This window comes from Mesoplodon bidens, assembly GCF_964165515.1.
Source record: "Mesoplodon bidens genome assembly, chromosome: 6".
NCBI lineage: Eukaryota > Metazoa > Chordata > Mammalia > Artiodactyla > Ziphiidae > Mesoplodon > Mesoplodon bidens.
In genome coordinates, this window is record NC_138162.1 from 42,457,610 (window position 1) to 42,473,872 (window position 16,263).

Sequence of the window (16,263 nt, forward strand, 5' to 3'; positions counted from 1 at the left end):
GTCAGTGGTTTTTAGTATATTCACAGTGTTGTGCAACCATCACCACTATCTAACTCCAGAACATTTTCATCACTCTAAAAAGAAATGTGTACCCGTGGAGCAGTCGCTCCCCGCTTTACCCGCCCCCCAGCCCCCAGTCCCCAGTAACCGCTGATTTATTTTTTCTGTATAGATGTACCTGTTACAGGTGTATTTCGTGTTTTAGTGTGTCAGTACTTCATTTCTTTTTATGCCTGAATAATATTCCATTATATGGATAGACCACTTTTTGTTTATCCATTCATCACTTGATGGACATTTGGGTTGTTGCCACTTTTTTGGCTGTTCTGAATAATTCTGCTGTGAACATTTGTGGACAGTTTTTGTGTACACATGTGTTCTCTTGGGGATATACCTAGCAGTAGAATTACTGGGTCATATGATAACCGTTTAGCTTTTTGAGGAGCTGCCAAATTGTTTTCCACGGCAACTGCACCATTTTACGTTCTCCTCAGCTGGGTCTGAGGGTTCCAGTTTCTCCACGTCCTTGCAGTACTTGTTATTTTCCTTTTGTTTGTTTGTTTTTCTTGTAGACATCTTAGTGTTGTGAAGTGGTACCTTCTCATTTTGATTTGCATTTCTCTAATGACTAATGACCCTGAGCAGCTTTCATGTACTTTTGGCCATTTGTGTATCTTCTTTGGGGAAATGTCTATTCAAACCCTTTGGCTAACCTGTTTCTTTTTACTTAATTTAATGTAACTGCTAGAGAATTTAAAATTCCCATATCTGACTGACATTATGTTTCTCTTGGGTAGCATTGCTTTGGGAGATTTTCAAATTGGTGAGGGGTAAAAAGAAAACTCTCATGAATACTTCATATTCTTCCCTTCATTCTTAATGTCATTCACCGGTCACGAAGGTTAAATTCTTCTTTTTGAGGTTTATCTCCCAGAGCATTAACAGGAATGTCATTACAAAAAGTTATCCAGGCACCTGATTGCCGGTGGGTTGACAAGGGCTAGATTGTTTGAGGGTCATCTTTAGTAAGGCTTAAGATGGACCCACATCTTCAAAGCAGGTTGGTTATTTTAATGAGCCAAACAAACACAGCAATAAAGGTCACCTTCTCTTTTTTATAACGTGATGAGGCTCACACTTCCAGTGAACTTTTCAAAAGTTAGCATTTTGGGCTTCCCTGGTGGCGCAGTGGTTGAGAGTCCACCTGCCGATGCAGGGGACATGGGTTCGTGCCCCGGTCTGGGAAGATCCCACATGCCGCGGAGCGACTGGGCCCGTGAGCCATGGCCGCTGAGCCTGTGCATCCAGAGCCTGTGCTCCGCAACGGGAGAGGCCACAACAGTGAGAGGCCTGTGTACCGCAAAAAAAAAAAAAAAAAGTTAGCATTTTAACAAATTTAGTCATTTGTGTCTTATTGAGCTTTTCAGAACATGATAATCTGTTGTAGATTTATTGCTGTGGAAATTTACTATGACATGTTGAGGTTATTTTCTTAGCAATCTAATGGAGAAATAGTTTGATCAAATATACTTGTTTCCTGCCTGGAATAGAATGGTTATAATACATTTGTTTGTGGGTGATTCATTCCGAGGTCTTCTGAGCTTAGTGTCCAGTTAAACTCTGGTGGCACTTCCTTGTCTGCTGCTGAGAGTTCCCAGGGGACGGGTCACACACACCAGGAAGTACAGCTCCCCCAAAGTCACTCTGCACCAAAATGTGAAAGTCAACTGGGTTGTTTAGAGTACAATATGTAATTCATTTTAAAATAATTTTGTTTAATGCAAGTGTTTTTTTCCTTTATATTGAACCCCCCAAAAAAGCTAGAAGCGTTTTCCTAGTTTTCCTGAAAATGATTCAAGATTTTCAATAAATATAAAACTGCATGTATAAAGATCTTGCTGGCATTTTATGGTTCTTTTCTCATTTACTTACGTGGAGACTGTATTTTTCCATGCATCCGTAATAGGTGGGGGAAGATAACTAAAATGTATTTTGTTTGGAAGAATAAAGTCACATGGGAGACAGAAATATCTTCAGATGTTTCAAATTGCAGCAATTCCTAAGCCCTCAGGCACTTGCAAACTCTAATAAGGATTTTTTTGGTGGGGCTGAGGGGAATGAGTGGAGAAGGGGCAAGTAAGATTGCCATAATTGTTGTAGAAATGATTTGCCCAGGAGAGATCAGCTTTCAAGATTATCAGCATGTAATCATTTAAGTGCTCCTTTTATTTTTCTGTTCTGTTTCAGCACTGTTGTTCAGAGGGAAGGTGGTTTTGTTTTGTTTTGTTTTGTTTTGTTTTGTTTTGCGGTACGCGGACCTCTCACTGTTGTGGCCTCTCCCGTTGCGGAGCATGGGCTCCGGACGCGCGGGCCCAGTGGCCATGGCTTACGGGCCCAGCCGCTCCGCGGCATGTGGGATCTTCCCGGACCGGGGCACAAACCCATGTCCCCTGCATCGGCAGGCGGACTCTCAACCACTGCGCCACCAGGGAAGCCTGGGAAGGTGGTTTTGATACCCATGCAAGGTGGAAATTGAAGTGTACAATTCAGTTGTGTTAAATATATTCATATTGTTGTGCTGCAAATGTCTGGAACTTTTTCGTCTTGCAACACTGAGACTCTACGCCCATTAAACCCTAGTCCGTCCCTGCCACCTACCCCTCCCCTCTCCCCTCCCCCACCCTTGGCAGCCACCTTTCTACTTCATGTTTTCATGATTCCGTCTGCTTTAGACACTACTTGTGAGTAGAATCATACAGTACTTGCCCATCTGTGACTGGCTTAGCACGATGTCCTCAAGGCTCACCAGTGGTGTAGCCTGTGACATTCTTTCTTTTTAAAGGCCGTGTTCTATTCCACTGTATGTATATGCCACATTTTCTTTATCCATTCATCCGTTGAGGGACACCTGGGTTGCTTCAATTCTTGACTAGTGTGAATAGTGCTGCTGTGAACATGGGTGCAGATATCTCTTCAAGATCCTGCTTTGTGTTCTTTTGAATATATACCCCAAAGTGGGACCGCTGTGTCTTAGGGCGATCTTTTGCCTTTTTAATTGAATGCGTGCAAACCTTTTCTGAGAGTAGCAGGACCTGCGAGCTGTGTGAATCTGATTCCCCGCTGGCCTACGCAGAATATCCATAAACACTCTTCTTGATGATCTCTCCCTGAGAGATTAACTGTACAGATAGTATCACTGTGACTTCTTTCATGTTGTGCCAGGAAATGGTCCACATGCTCAGACCTCCTGAAATAAACACCAGAATCATTTGGCCAGATTTCACTGCTAGGCACGCACCCCTAGAAACACCTTCCTCCAGAAAGCTCCATCCAGGACAGAGAGTGAGGGCTGGACGGAGAGGTCCAAGAGGAAACAGAGGCACAGAAAGGTGAAGGCGGCGTGGTTGTCATTGTCCTCCTTTACCCAGGAATGAGACAGCAGCCTGTCTCCAAGTTGTGGCCAGCAGGTTGACAAAACCTTGTTGATTATGACACAGTAAGAAACTTCCATGTTATGGCCCAATACGCACCTCTGTGTGTGTGTCCAGAGAACATCACTTACCTCTGTGACGCGTGTTGGTATTTGACGTTCTGGTCCCCTCTTCTTCAGGTGCTTGTTTGCTTTTGCACTGGCTACAGTCACAGGATTGTTGTCCTGCTGGGGTTCACATCCGCTTTGGCAAGTACGCAGTAAGGAAGAGTTCCGTGTCTGGGGCAGGCCTGCCGGGCTCGGGCTTGGGCTCTGCCTGTTTGCTCTTGAGAAGGCCACGTGACCTTGAGTCTCTAAAGCCAGCTGTGCCTTAGTTTCCTGTCCCCTACAGGGGGATCATATTGTGCCCCCTCACACAGCTGGTGTGAAGAGTCATGGGGCCATGGATGTGGGGCGCCCAGAGCGGCACCTGGCCCCACACTCACTTTTCTTACTTTTTACTGTTTTTCACTGTTATCCCGAGGCCTGCGTTGCTTCTTCCTCCTCTGTTGTCAGCATTCCCAGCTTTGTGTAACTAACTGGGGGTGACCTCTCCATCCTTTGAGCTCGCAGGGTCTGGATAGAAGGAAGAATGTCAGAAGTTAAAATGGATCAGGAAGCTTTGCAGGCGGAGCGGTCGCTGAACCCCCGTTTCTTTTCCCCATCAGCCAGGCTGGAATTCAGTTTGCCTTCTGACTGAGACAGGGCTGTACCTGGGCTCCCCAGAGAAAGGCCATAGTTGCTACTTCATCCGGCACAGAGCTGAAACAGGGCCGGGGAGCCGCCCGCCCCTTGCTGGTGCTGGGACACTGGCGCTGCTCCTCCCCAGGCCGCAGGGGCTCACAGCCCAGCGTGGGAGGGGGCTGCTCCCCACTCTTTCTTCCACAGGCGCATCTTGTCAGAGCTCTTCTGAGCTGTCAGGTTGCCAGTGTTTCATTATGTGATTATCTTCCTTGCAGGCAGTTTTAGTGAATAACATCACCACCAGCGAGAGGCTCATCAGAACCTTGCAAGGTGAGTTCCACTCCCCCCAGACATCAGGCCTGTTAGGAAAAACTCACCTTTCCTCTGTCCTTTTCTAGGGTCTCTTAGTGAAACCTAATGGTGGGTGGTATTACAAGTCATTGGGTAATCTTTACTCTTTTTGCCTGTGTTTCCTTAAAGAGCTTTTCCTTTTATAAGTTTACTGAACACATTGCAAGCTGTTACGTAGAGAATTCAGATTCTCATTTTGTGATACATTAAGAAATATATGTGTGTGTGATCTGTTTTACATATATATATATATATATATATATATATATATATATATGGTATATGTATGCTCTCTTTTCATTAGGTCACCCAGAAACCAGATTTCCTTCATGAAATTTATATAAAAATTATCCAGCCTAGTTTAATTCCATTTCCTAGCTACTCTTATTCAGTTTGGCAGCCAAGGTTTTTCTTTGGGCCCTTCTGAAGCCGCCGGGCGAGGCAGGGATGGGGTGAAGCCCCTCTGTGAGGTGTGACCGGAGGGGTCACAGGGTCCAGTGCAGCCTTAGAACCTGATGAAAGGAGCACTGGGGCCTCTGATCCCTGACCTGACCCTAGTCTCACCTTTGCCCCTAGTTAAACTCCATCAGTGCTCTCAGCCTCAGTTTCCACCTCTAAGGTGGGAAGTTCAGTCTAGAACTGGGCTGTCCAGAATTGTAGCCACAGCCCCCTGTAGCCAGCCAACATTTGAAATGTGGCTCATGGGACAGAAGCACTGGATTTTTAATTTTTGTTTAATTTTAGGCAATTTAAATTTAAAACTGATACTTGACTCAGTTATTGGGAAACTTAAGTATCTTTGGGACAACTTGGGTATACCAATATCCTTTTTAACTGTAAATTTTATGAATTCTAAATTCAGATCAAGAATTCCCAATTCATATTTAACATCTGAATTGAGATGTGCTATAACTGTAAAATACACACCAGGCTTCAAAGACTTAGTATGAAAAAATAATATAAAATGTCTCATTCATAATTTCTTACATTAATTCTGTGTTGCCATGGTAATATTTTGGATCTTTTGGGTTAAATGAAATATATTATTAAAATTAATTTCACCTGGTTTTACTTTTTAAAAATGTGGTTGCTAGTGAATTTTAAGTGACCTGTGTGGTTCAAAATATTATAGTTCTGTTTGGCAGTACTGGTCTAGAATTCTAGTTCCAGATCAGCTTCTAAGAATATTAATAGGGGAAACTCAGAGTTTCACTAAGTTTAAATGGGTTGCTTGACTGCCAGGGGCTTCTCAGAGCTGATGATCTGCTGGACAGTCCTCAAGTAGGGCACAAAAGCCTGCAGCCTTTGCTGTACTTAATATATATATATATTTTTTTGCGGTACGCGGGCCTGTCACTGCTGTGGCCTCTCCCATTGCAGAGCACAGGCTCCGGATGCGCAGGCTCAGCGGCCATGGCTCACGGGCCCAGCCGCTCCGCGGCATGTGGGATCTTCCCAGACGGGGGCACGAACCCATGTCCCCTGCATCAGCAGGCGGACTCTCAACCACTGCGCCACCAGGGAAGCCCCTACTTAGTATTTTAAAACAGTTTTAATCAGGTATAATTGACGTACAGTAAACTACACATATTTAAATTGCACAGTGTGACATAAGTTTTGACGTAAATGTACAGTTGAAGAAACCACCACAAAATCAACACAGTGAACAGATCCATCACTCCAAGAAGTTTCTTTGTGCCCCTTGGTAATCCTCCCCAGGCCCCTCTCATCTGCTTTCCATCCCTCTAGATGAGTTTGTAATTTTTATAATTTTGTATACATGGAATCAGACGGCATATACCCTTTTCTGTCTGGCTTCTTTGATGCGGCATAATTATTTTGAAATTCATCCGTTCTGTTATGGCTGCCATAGTTCATTCCTTTTTATTGCTGAGTAGTATTCCATCGCCCCATGCTCGGTTTGATTATAGAATTTTTTTTTTAAGTTAGGTCTGTTGAAGTATAATTTACACATGATGAAGTTTACCCATTTGCAGTATACCTTTCTGTGTGTTTTGACACATGCACTGTCCCCTGGATACCAGAGTCAAGACACAGCTCGTGTCCGTCACTCCAGGAAGCCCCACCCACACCTGCCCTCACCTCAGCCTCAGGCACCCAGCGACCAGTTGTCCACCCCTGTAGTTTTGTCTTTTCGAGCATGGCATATAAATAAGTGCTTTTGAGATGAATCCCTGTTGCTGTGTGTATCAGCAATTCATTGAATCCTTCACTTTTATTTAATTTGATCCCCCACCTCCTGCCCCCCAGAGAGCCTTGTAGGTCTAGGGTTGTGAGGACAGACCTTGGGGAAACTCAGGTGTCTGTCCAGGGCTGTGTTTCAGGCCCTCGTTGCTGCCCTCGGCCCGTTCTAGTGTCCCCTTTGTGGCAGCTTTTCCTTCTACCCCCCAGCTTGGCTCTTGGTCAGCGAGCTGCTGCTTTTTTTCTACAGAGCTTTTCCGAGCCAAGTCATCAGGGCAGCAGTGATGGCGGCTGATGGATTTCCTCAAAGAAAGCTCTTGTTTCCCAAATAGGAGGGTCAGGTGACTAAGTGTACATGGGGCCTCAGAGAATAACTGGGCTGTGACCAAATGACAGGATGCTGGCAGGTAGCCTGGTAGCTGAGAACAGGGGGTGCAGCAGGAGTGGCTGCTTATCTGACTGGATGTCGAAATTAGTGTTTCACAGATTGAGGGATACGTCTTCTGGGGGCAGGAGACACAGTGGCGTGTGTGCCCTTGTGGGACAGTTCAGGGTTTATGATGTCTAGGAGAGAAATAGGTGGATAGAACCTCCTGGTGCATTGTAAGGGTTGCAGGTCAAAAAGATTTAGGAGAGATGTGTGAAAAGGAATCAAGGTGCTGGTTCCCATAGGATCGCACATCTTCTGGGCCGCCTCCAGGGCTGGGGTGGGGAGGTTCCTGGGGAGGGGCCATGCTCTCATCCCTTCCTCTTTCCCCTCCTTATTCTGTTTGTGCCACGGCCCATTGTGTTCCTGTGGTGGGTTTTGGTGTGTCTGCTGTTGTCAGGATGGCCATGCCGGTGCCCTGTGTGATTTCGTGTCCTCCTCTCGGTTTAGACCAGTTAAAGGCCCTGCAGAAGAATTATGGCAGGCTGCAGCAGGATGTCCTTCAGTTTCAGAAGAACCAGACCAACCTGGAGAGGAAGTTCTCCTACGACCTGTAAGTGTGTCCACATCAAGTGTGTGCCACTCGGGGGGCTGACGTGTTTTAAGCGGAGGGCGGTGGACGGGGTGCAGCATAGTCTCCACTGGCCTTTTCTGTTATAGAGCATATAGGTCTCTGAGGAAAAGGTTCAGTCCCTTCTAGGAGTCATGTCCTTTAGACATAATGAATTTTATTTTTTAAGTGTCAGCTGTGCTTCGGAAAGCCCTGGAGAAGTGTTAGCCAGTGGGCTCCTCATACAAGAGGGCAGTTCTCCTTAGCAAGAAATGACTTAACTCAATATACCTTAAAATATGTAACTGAGAACTCTATAGAGCACAGGTGTGCTGGTTAAATCAATCATCTAAAGCCTTTAAAAATGTGTTCCAAAAGTGCTCAGAAGTGACCTAAGTCAAACTCATAGACTAAAAAGAGTTTGGTATAATATTAATATAATTTATCACTGGGTGTTGGCATTGTGGGCATTTTGTTTTCTTGAGACGTTTAAGTGTCTTTCCAAATTTTTGCAGTGAGAATGGAGTACGTTTATTTTTTTTTAGCTTTATTGAAGTATGACTGACAAATAATCATTGCATGTATTTAAGGCATAAAAACATGATGTTTTGATATACCTGTACATTGTGAAATGATACCCCCAATCAAGCTAATTAACCATCCATAGTTTCCCATCTTTACCTTTTTGTGTGTCTATGGTGAGAACACTTGAGATCCACTCTCTTAGCAAATTGCAGGTATAAAACACATTATTCTTTTTTTTTTTTTTTTTTTTTTTTGCTGTACGCGGGCCTCTCACTGCTGTGGCCTCTCCCGTTGCGGAGCACAGGCTCCGGACACACAGGCTCTGCGGCCATGGCTCGCGGGCCCAGCCGCTGCGCGGCATGTGGAATCTTCCGGGATAGGGGCACGAACCCGTGTCCCCTGCATCGGCAGGCGGACTCTCAACCACTGCGCCACCAGGGAAGCCCAAAACACATTATTCTTTTTTTTTTTTTTTTTTTTTTTTTTTGGCTGTATGTGGGCCTCTCACTGTTGTGGCCTCTCCCCTTGTGGAGCACAGGCTCCGGACGCCAGGCTCAGCGGCCATGGCTCACGGGCCCAGCCGCTCCACAGCATGTGGGATCTTCCCGAACCGGGGCACGAACCCGTGTCCCCTGCATCGGCAGGCGGACTCTCAACCACTGCGCCACCAGGGAAGCCCCACATTATTCTTAACTGTAGTCACCATGCTGTACATTAGATCTCTAGCGTATGGTTAGGACAATCTGTTTTAAGCTGATGACTTTAGTCACATACAAAACCTCTATGCTTTACATATCAGAGTCCTTCTGTGGTCAAAACAAAGCAATAAACTTTTTAAAAGTTTGGCTAAACCCATTAGTAAGATAGTAAAAACCAGTTTAGAGGGTAGCGAATAAAGTTGTAGTCTATGTATTTTTCTCCCGTTTTCTTCATAGCAACGGTATAACTCAAGCACAGGAACTTTGGGATTCTGAGACAACCAGCTCCCCTAACTCCACCCTCTTTTTTCTTTGACTTACTTCTATTTGGTCCATGCCCAAGTTCATACAGAGTTTTTACATAATTGCTGTTGCCATTAAATTTTTTAATCACTTTTTTACTTTCTTGCATTATGTGTATATAAAAATCCATTTTGTTTCCAAATATTAAATACTCCATAATGTGGAGGTACCAAATTCAATTCACCATTTCCCAGTTGGATATTTAGGTTAATTCTAAGTTTTGGTTATTATACATGGGCGTGACATCAATACATATAACTTTTAAAGTTATTATTTTGGATTATTTCCTTCTAAAAAAGACTGGATTGTAGGTTTAGTGTGTCAGTTGGTATAAATCACCAAATTGCCTTCTGAAAGGATTTTAGCCATCTGGTCAACAGCAGTGTAGGTGACCTCACACCCACTCATAAGGATTCTGATGGCCTTCCACTCACCATAATATCTTTCTGATCACTTTAAAACTAAATACTACTAAAACCAGGAAGCCTCAAATACATAAATATGCATAGGACACGTGCAAACAATGCAAAGGAAATGTCATTAGAAAACATGCATATGGAACCTTCTTCAGCTAGGCCAGTGGCTCTCAGTGGGTGGCAGTTTTGCTACCAGGAGACCTTGGGCAATGTCCCAAGACATTTTTGGTTGTCACAACTCAGAGGAGGTGTTACTGGCATATCGTGGGCAGAGGACAGAGATGCTGCTACATCCTGCAAAGCACAGGGCTGCTCCCACAACAGAGTGTTTATCTGGCCCAGGGCACCAACGGTGCCGAGTTGAGAAACACTGAGTTAGGCTGGTAGTCACTGGAAAGCATTCAGACCAAAGTGAAGTGCTGCAGTCTTCTTATTCATCCTTGAAAGATATACCTTAACACACATATTGCCCTTCCACTGATTGAAATACAAGAAGCCGTTAATGGCCTCACTTGATAAATGCTGACCCAGAAGATTTTGACCTAGCTGGAAATCGGCCAGGGCCCAGTGACAAGGAGGGCAGCTCTGCTTCCGTGTGGGAGTGTTCAGACAGGCAGGGAGCAGGATACTCAAACCTGGTGGCCGTGCGTGCAGGATGCACTCTTTTTCTCTCAGGAAGTTGATAGGTAAATTGAAAAAGCTGACTGACTGCATCTATTTTACTAGTTGTGCCCAAAACCTTGTACCAGATATAGGATGCTTCCCATCCTATATCTAATGTGTATAAAATGTTGAAAGCTGGAATGAGTTAGGTTTTCTTAACTTTCTGTGGTTATACAGACCCTTTTTGAGAATTTGATGAAAGGTGTAGACTCCTTGTTAGCAATTTTATAAATGGATATATACACAAAGTTGCATGTTCAATTTGAGGGACCGCTGAAGCATACCTGCATGCCCTCTTCATTGTTTCCTTAGGCTCCTCTTGGCTGCGACAGTTTCTCAAGCTTTACTTACTTTTTATGGTTTGGATTATTTTTCATTAGTTTTGAGGAGTACCGGTCAGGTATTTTGTAGAATGTCCTTCAGTTGGGATTTATCAGATGTTTTTCTCGTGAAACTGGGGCAACACATTTTTGAGAGGAAGGTCACAGAGGTAAAGTGCCATTCTCATGGCTTCACATCAAGGGTACGTGCTATCAGGATGACTTACACTGTTGATCACCTGATTGAGGTAATGTTTATCAGGTTGTTTCACTATAAAGTTACTCTGTTTTTTTCTCCCTTTATGCTATAATCTTTGGAAGAAATTCACTATGCTTAGGCTACACTTAAAGATTGGGAAGTTATGCTCCACTTCCCCAAGGATGGAGTGTCTTGGGGATGATTTGATGATTTGGAATTTTCCTGCACAGGAGATTTGACCCTTCTTCTTATCTATCTGTCTAATTATTTATATCAGTATGGATTCATGAATATTTTGGGTTATAATCTAATACTATCTTATTTATTTTTTCTTTTGCTTACATTTTTTTCCAGCTTTTGCCAGTGGGACCTCTTTCAGTTGATTCCTTTATCCAATTGACATATCCCTGATATTGTGGGTTTGGTCCCCCGCTGCTTTTAAAATTACTTGTTTATACTCTGGCACCAAAAGATGCTCCAGACTCATTTTCATATATTTCCTGTCCCAGTCCTAGAATCAACCAATCAACCATTTCTCCAAGGAGCCCTTGTTCTTTTGATTGGAGAATGGTATTAGAAACCAAGATCTGGGTACTAGGTGCGTTTGTTGCTACTAGGGTGTCATTGCTGCTAGGCTCTCTCAGATGACAGAGCAAAGAGGTATATGTGTGTGTATACTAACTTGTGTTATATATAGATACTGATAAATATTTCTGTATGTATTCATCTGTATCTAAATTAAACTAAACATGAATTTGTACTGCTGTCCCCAACTCTAATCCATTTACATTAACATAATAGTATGTAATTGGTTATGTTCTCAACCCGGGACGCTATTCAATTATTTTATCAATGTTTTGTGACTCAAAATATTTTTTAAAATTTATTTTCTTTTACTTTTTTGGCTGCGTTGGTTCTTAGTTGCAGCATGCGGGATCTTCATTGAGGCATGTGGGATCTTCCATTGCAGCGTGGGCTCTTTGTTGCGGTGCGCAGGCTTCTCTACAGTTGTGGCATGTGGATTTTCTCTCTCTAGTTGTGGCACGCGGGCTCCAGGGCGCGCGGGCTCTGTCGTTTGTGGCACGTGGGCTCTCTTGTTGAGGCACGTGGGCTTAGTTGCCCTGTGGCATGTGGGATCTTAGTCCCTGACCAGGGATCGAACCTGCGTCCCCTGCATTGGAAGGTGGATTCTTTACCACCAGGGAAGTCACAGTGACTCAGAACATTTTGAAACTGCCTGTGGCACAGACCGGTCAGTGCTTATCCAAATCCATTCATCTTTTTGCCCAACAAAAATACTGGGCAAATTCCTTGTAGTTAGGTATGGCCAGGTGACTAAGTTCTGGCCAGTGGGGAAAGGAAATCGTGGGGTGGGACTTACAGGAAGGCTTCTGAGAATAAGGACAGTCCACTGCACATCCCTTTCCTTTACCTTTTCTCCTCCCTCCTTCCTGCTGCCTGGGCTTCACACAAGATGGCTGGACCACTCGCAGCTATCCTGGATCATGAGGTAACCATGGGGATAGAAACCAGTGTTAGGATATTGAAACAGCAAGAGAAGCCTGAATTTTTGATGACTCAGAGCTGTCATACCCTGGATTTCTTTTATGTGAGGAAAAAATAAACTGCTACTTTTTGGCCTTTTTGTTTCACCTAGCCAAACCCGATGCTAACTTATACTTTTTGAAAGTGCCTTTAAATATTGTTGTTTCTTAAACTAGATCATTTTCATCAATGCTCATCTATTACCCCCAAAAAAGACTTCTTAGGAAAGGCCATTTAGAATTGAGTCCTAAACAATAAGGAGTAGAGAAAGGAGATTAGGAGATGTTAGGAAAAGAGAACCTGGGGAGCCCAGAGTGATCTGGGCAAGGCAGATAGCATCATGCGGTCATGGAGGGGAGGGAGTAAGAGTAGTATCTTGAGGATGGGCGTGAAAGTGACTAGTTATGTGGACCTTGCTGGGAAAACCTTCTCTTTCACAGATTCTGTTGATGTGAATGTTAGGTCTTTTGTAATAGTCACACAGGTCCATGAAGCTGTGTCCTTTCTCTTTCCCCAGTCTGTTTTCTCTCTGTGTTTAGATTGGGTAATGTCTATTGTTCTGTCTTCCAGTTCATTGATTCTTTCCCTTTCTGAGTTTAAAAATTTTGGTTATTGCATTAAATTTCCATTTGGTTCTTCTTTTTTTTTTTTTTTTTTTTTACTTTTTATTTTATATTGGAGTATAGCTGATTAACAATGTTGTGATAGTTTCAGATGCACAGCAAAGGGACTCGGCTATACATATGCATGTACCCATTCTCCCCCAAACTCCCCTCCCATCCAGGCTGCCACATAACATTGAGCAGAGTCCCCTGTGCTATATAGTAGGTCCACTGGTTATCCATTTTTTTTAAGTTTATTTATTTATTTTTTTAATTAGTTTCTGCTTTATAACAAAGTGAATCAGTCATACATATACATCTGTTCCCACATCCCTTCCCTCATGCATCTCCCTCCCTCCCACCCTCCCCATCCCACCCCTCCAGGCGGTCACAAAGCACCGAGCTGATCTCCCTGTGCTCTGCGGCTGCTTCCCACTATCTATCTACCTTACGTTTGGTAGTGTATACACGTCCATGCCTCTCTTTCGCCTTGTCACAGCCCACCCTTCCCCCTCCCCATATCCTCAAGTCCATTCTCAAGTAGGTCTGCGTCTTCATTCCCGTTTTGCCCCTAGGTTCTTCATGACATTTTTTTTTTAAATTCCGTATATATGTGTTAGCATACGGTATTTGTCTTTCTCTTTCTGACTAACTTCACTCTGTATGACAGACTCTAGGTCTATCCACCTCATTACAAATAGCTCAGTTTCGTTTCTTTTTATGGCTGAGTAATATTCCATTGTATATATGTGCCACATCTTCTTTATCCATTCATCCGATGATGGACACTTAGGTTGTTTCCAGCTCCGGGCTATTGTGAATAGAGCTGCAATGAACATTTTGGTACATGTCTCTTTTTGAATTATGGTTTTCTCAGGGTATATGCCCAGTAGTGGGATTGCTGGGTCATATGGTAGTTCTATTTGTAGTTTTTTAAGGAACCTCCATACCGTTCTCCATAGTGGCTGTACCAATTCACATTCCCACCAGCAGTGCAAGAGTGTTCCCTTTTCTCCACACCCTCTCCAGCATTTATTGTTTCTAGATTTCTTTTTTTTTTTTTAATTAGTTTCTGCTTTATAACAAAGTGAATCAGTCATACATATACATCTGTTCCCACATCCCTTCCCTCATGCATCTCCCTCCCTCCCACCCTCCCCATCCCACCCCTCCAGGCGGTCACAAAGCACCGAGCTGATCTCCCTGTGCTCTGCGGCTGCTTCCCACTATCTATCTACCTTACGTTTGGTAGTGTATATATGTCCATGCCTCTCTTTCGCTTTGTCACAGCTTACCCTTCCCCCTCCCCATATCCTCAAGTCCATTCTCAAGTAGGTCTGTGTCTTTATTCTCGTTTTGCCCCTAGGTTCTTCATGACATTTTTTTTTAAATTCCGTATATATGTGTTAGCATACGGTATTTGTCTTTCTCTTTCTGACTAACTTCACTCTGTATGACAGACTCTAGGTCTATCCACCTCATTACAAATAGCTCAGTTTCGTTTCTTTTTATGGCTGAGTAATATTCCATTGTATATATGTGCCACATCTTCTTTATCCATTCATCCGATGATGGACACTTAGGTTGTTTCCAGCTCCGGGCTATTGTGAATAGAGCTGCAATGAACATTTTGGTACATGTCTCTTTTTGAATTATGGTTTTCTCAGGGTATATGCCCAGTAGTGGGATTGCTGGGTCATATGGTAGTTCTATTTGTAGTTTTTTAAGGAACCTCCATACCGTTCTCCATAGTGGCTGTACCAATTCACATTCCCACCAGCAGTGCAAGAGTGTTCCCTTTTCTCCACACCCTCTCCAGCATTTATTGTTTCTAGATTCCTTGATGATGGCCATTCTGACTGGTGTGAGATGATATCTCATTGTAGTTTTGATTTGCATTTCTCTAATGATTAATGATGTTGAGCATTCTTTCATGTGTTTGTTGGCAGTCTGTATATCTTCTTTGGAGAAATGCCTATTTAAGTCTTCTGCCCATTTTTGGATTGGGTTGTCTGTTTTTTTGCTATTGAGCTGCATGAGCTGTTTATAAATTTTGGAGATTAATCCTTTGTCAGTTGCTTCATTTGCAAATATTTTCTCCCATTCTGAGGGTTGTCTTTTGGTCTTCTTTATGGTTTCCTTTGCTGTGCAAAAGCTTTGAAGTTTCATTAGGTCCCATTTGTTTATCTTTGTTTTTATTTCCATTTCTCTAGGAGGTGGGTCCAAAAGGATCTTGCTGTGATTTATGTCATAGAGTGTTCTACCTATGTTTTCCTCTAAGAGTTTGATAGTTTCTGGCCTTACATTTAAGTCTTTAATCCATTTTGAGCTTATTTTTGTGTATGGTGCTAGGGAATGATCTAATCTCAAACTTTTACATGTCCCTGTCCAGTTTTCCCAGCACCACTTATTGAAGAGGCTGTCCTTTCTCCACTGTACATTCCTGCCTCCTTTATCAAAGATAAGTTGGCCATATGTGCGTGGGTTTATCTCTGGGCTTTCTATCCTGATCCACTGATCTATCTTTCTGTTTTTATGCCAGTACCAGACTGTCTTAATTACTGTAGCTTTGTAGTATAGTCTGAAGTCAGGGAGCCTGATTCCTCCAGCTCCGTTTTTCGTTCTCAAGATTGCTTTAGCTATTCGGGGCCTTTTGTTTTTCCAAACAAATTTTGAAATTTTTTGTTCTAGTTCTGTGAAAAATGCCATTGGTAGTTTGATAGGGATTGCATTGAATCTGTAGATTGCTTTCGGTAGTAGAGTCATTTTCACAATATTGATTCTTCCAATCCAGGAGCATGGTATATCTCTCCATCTATTTGTATCATCTTTAATTTCTTTCATCAGTGTCTTATAGTTTTCTGCATACAGGTCTTTTGTCTCCTTAGGTAGGTTTATTCCTAGATATTTTATTCTTTTTGTTGCGATGGTAAATGGGAGTGTTTTCTTGATTTCATTTTCAGATTTTTCATCATTAGTGTATAGGAATGCCAGAGATTTCTGTACATTAATTTTGTATCCTGCTACTTTACCAAATTCATTGATTAGCTCTAGTAGTTTTTCGGTAGCATCTTTAGGATTCTCTATGTATAGTATCATGTCATCTGCAAACAGTGACAGCTTTACTTCTTCTTTTCCAATTTGGATTCCTTTTATTTCCTTTTCTTCTCTGATTGCTGTGGCTAAAACTTCCAAAACTATGTTGAATAAGAGTGGTGAGAGTGGGCAGCCTTGTCTTGTTCCTGATCTTAGTGGAAATGGTTTCAGTTTTTCACCATTGAGGACAATGTTGGCTGTGGGTTTGTCATA

The 16,263-nt window shown here is 43.1% G+C and overlaps 1 protein-coding gene across 2 annotated transcripts in view; it reads left to right on the plus strand.

The window, feature by feature from the left end:
- The window catches only part of GOLM1 (golgi membrane protein 1), a 71,983-nt gene that overhangs the window by 33,116 nt on the left and 22,604 nt on the right, over positions 1 to 16,263 (plus strand). For both annotated transcript variants that reach the window (XM_081237830.1, XM_081237831.1), the window contains exons 4-5: positions 4,429 to 4,483; positions 7,584 to 7,686. In XM_081237830.1, the coding sequence (XP_081093956.1) occupies positions 4,429 to 4,483; positions 7,584 to 7,686 (158 nt within the window). The remainder of the gene's footprint in view (positions 1 to 4,428; positions 4,484 to 7,583; positions 7,687 to 16,263) is intronic.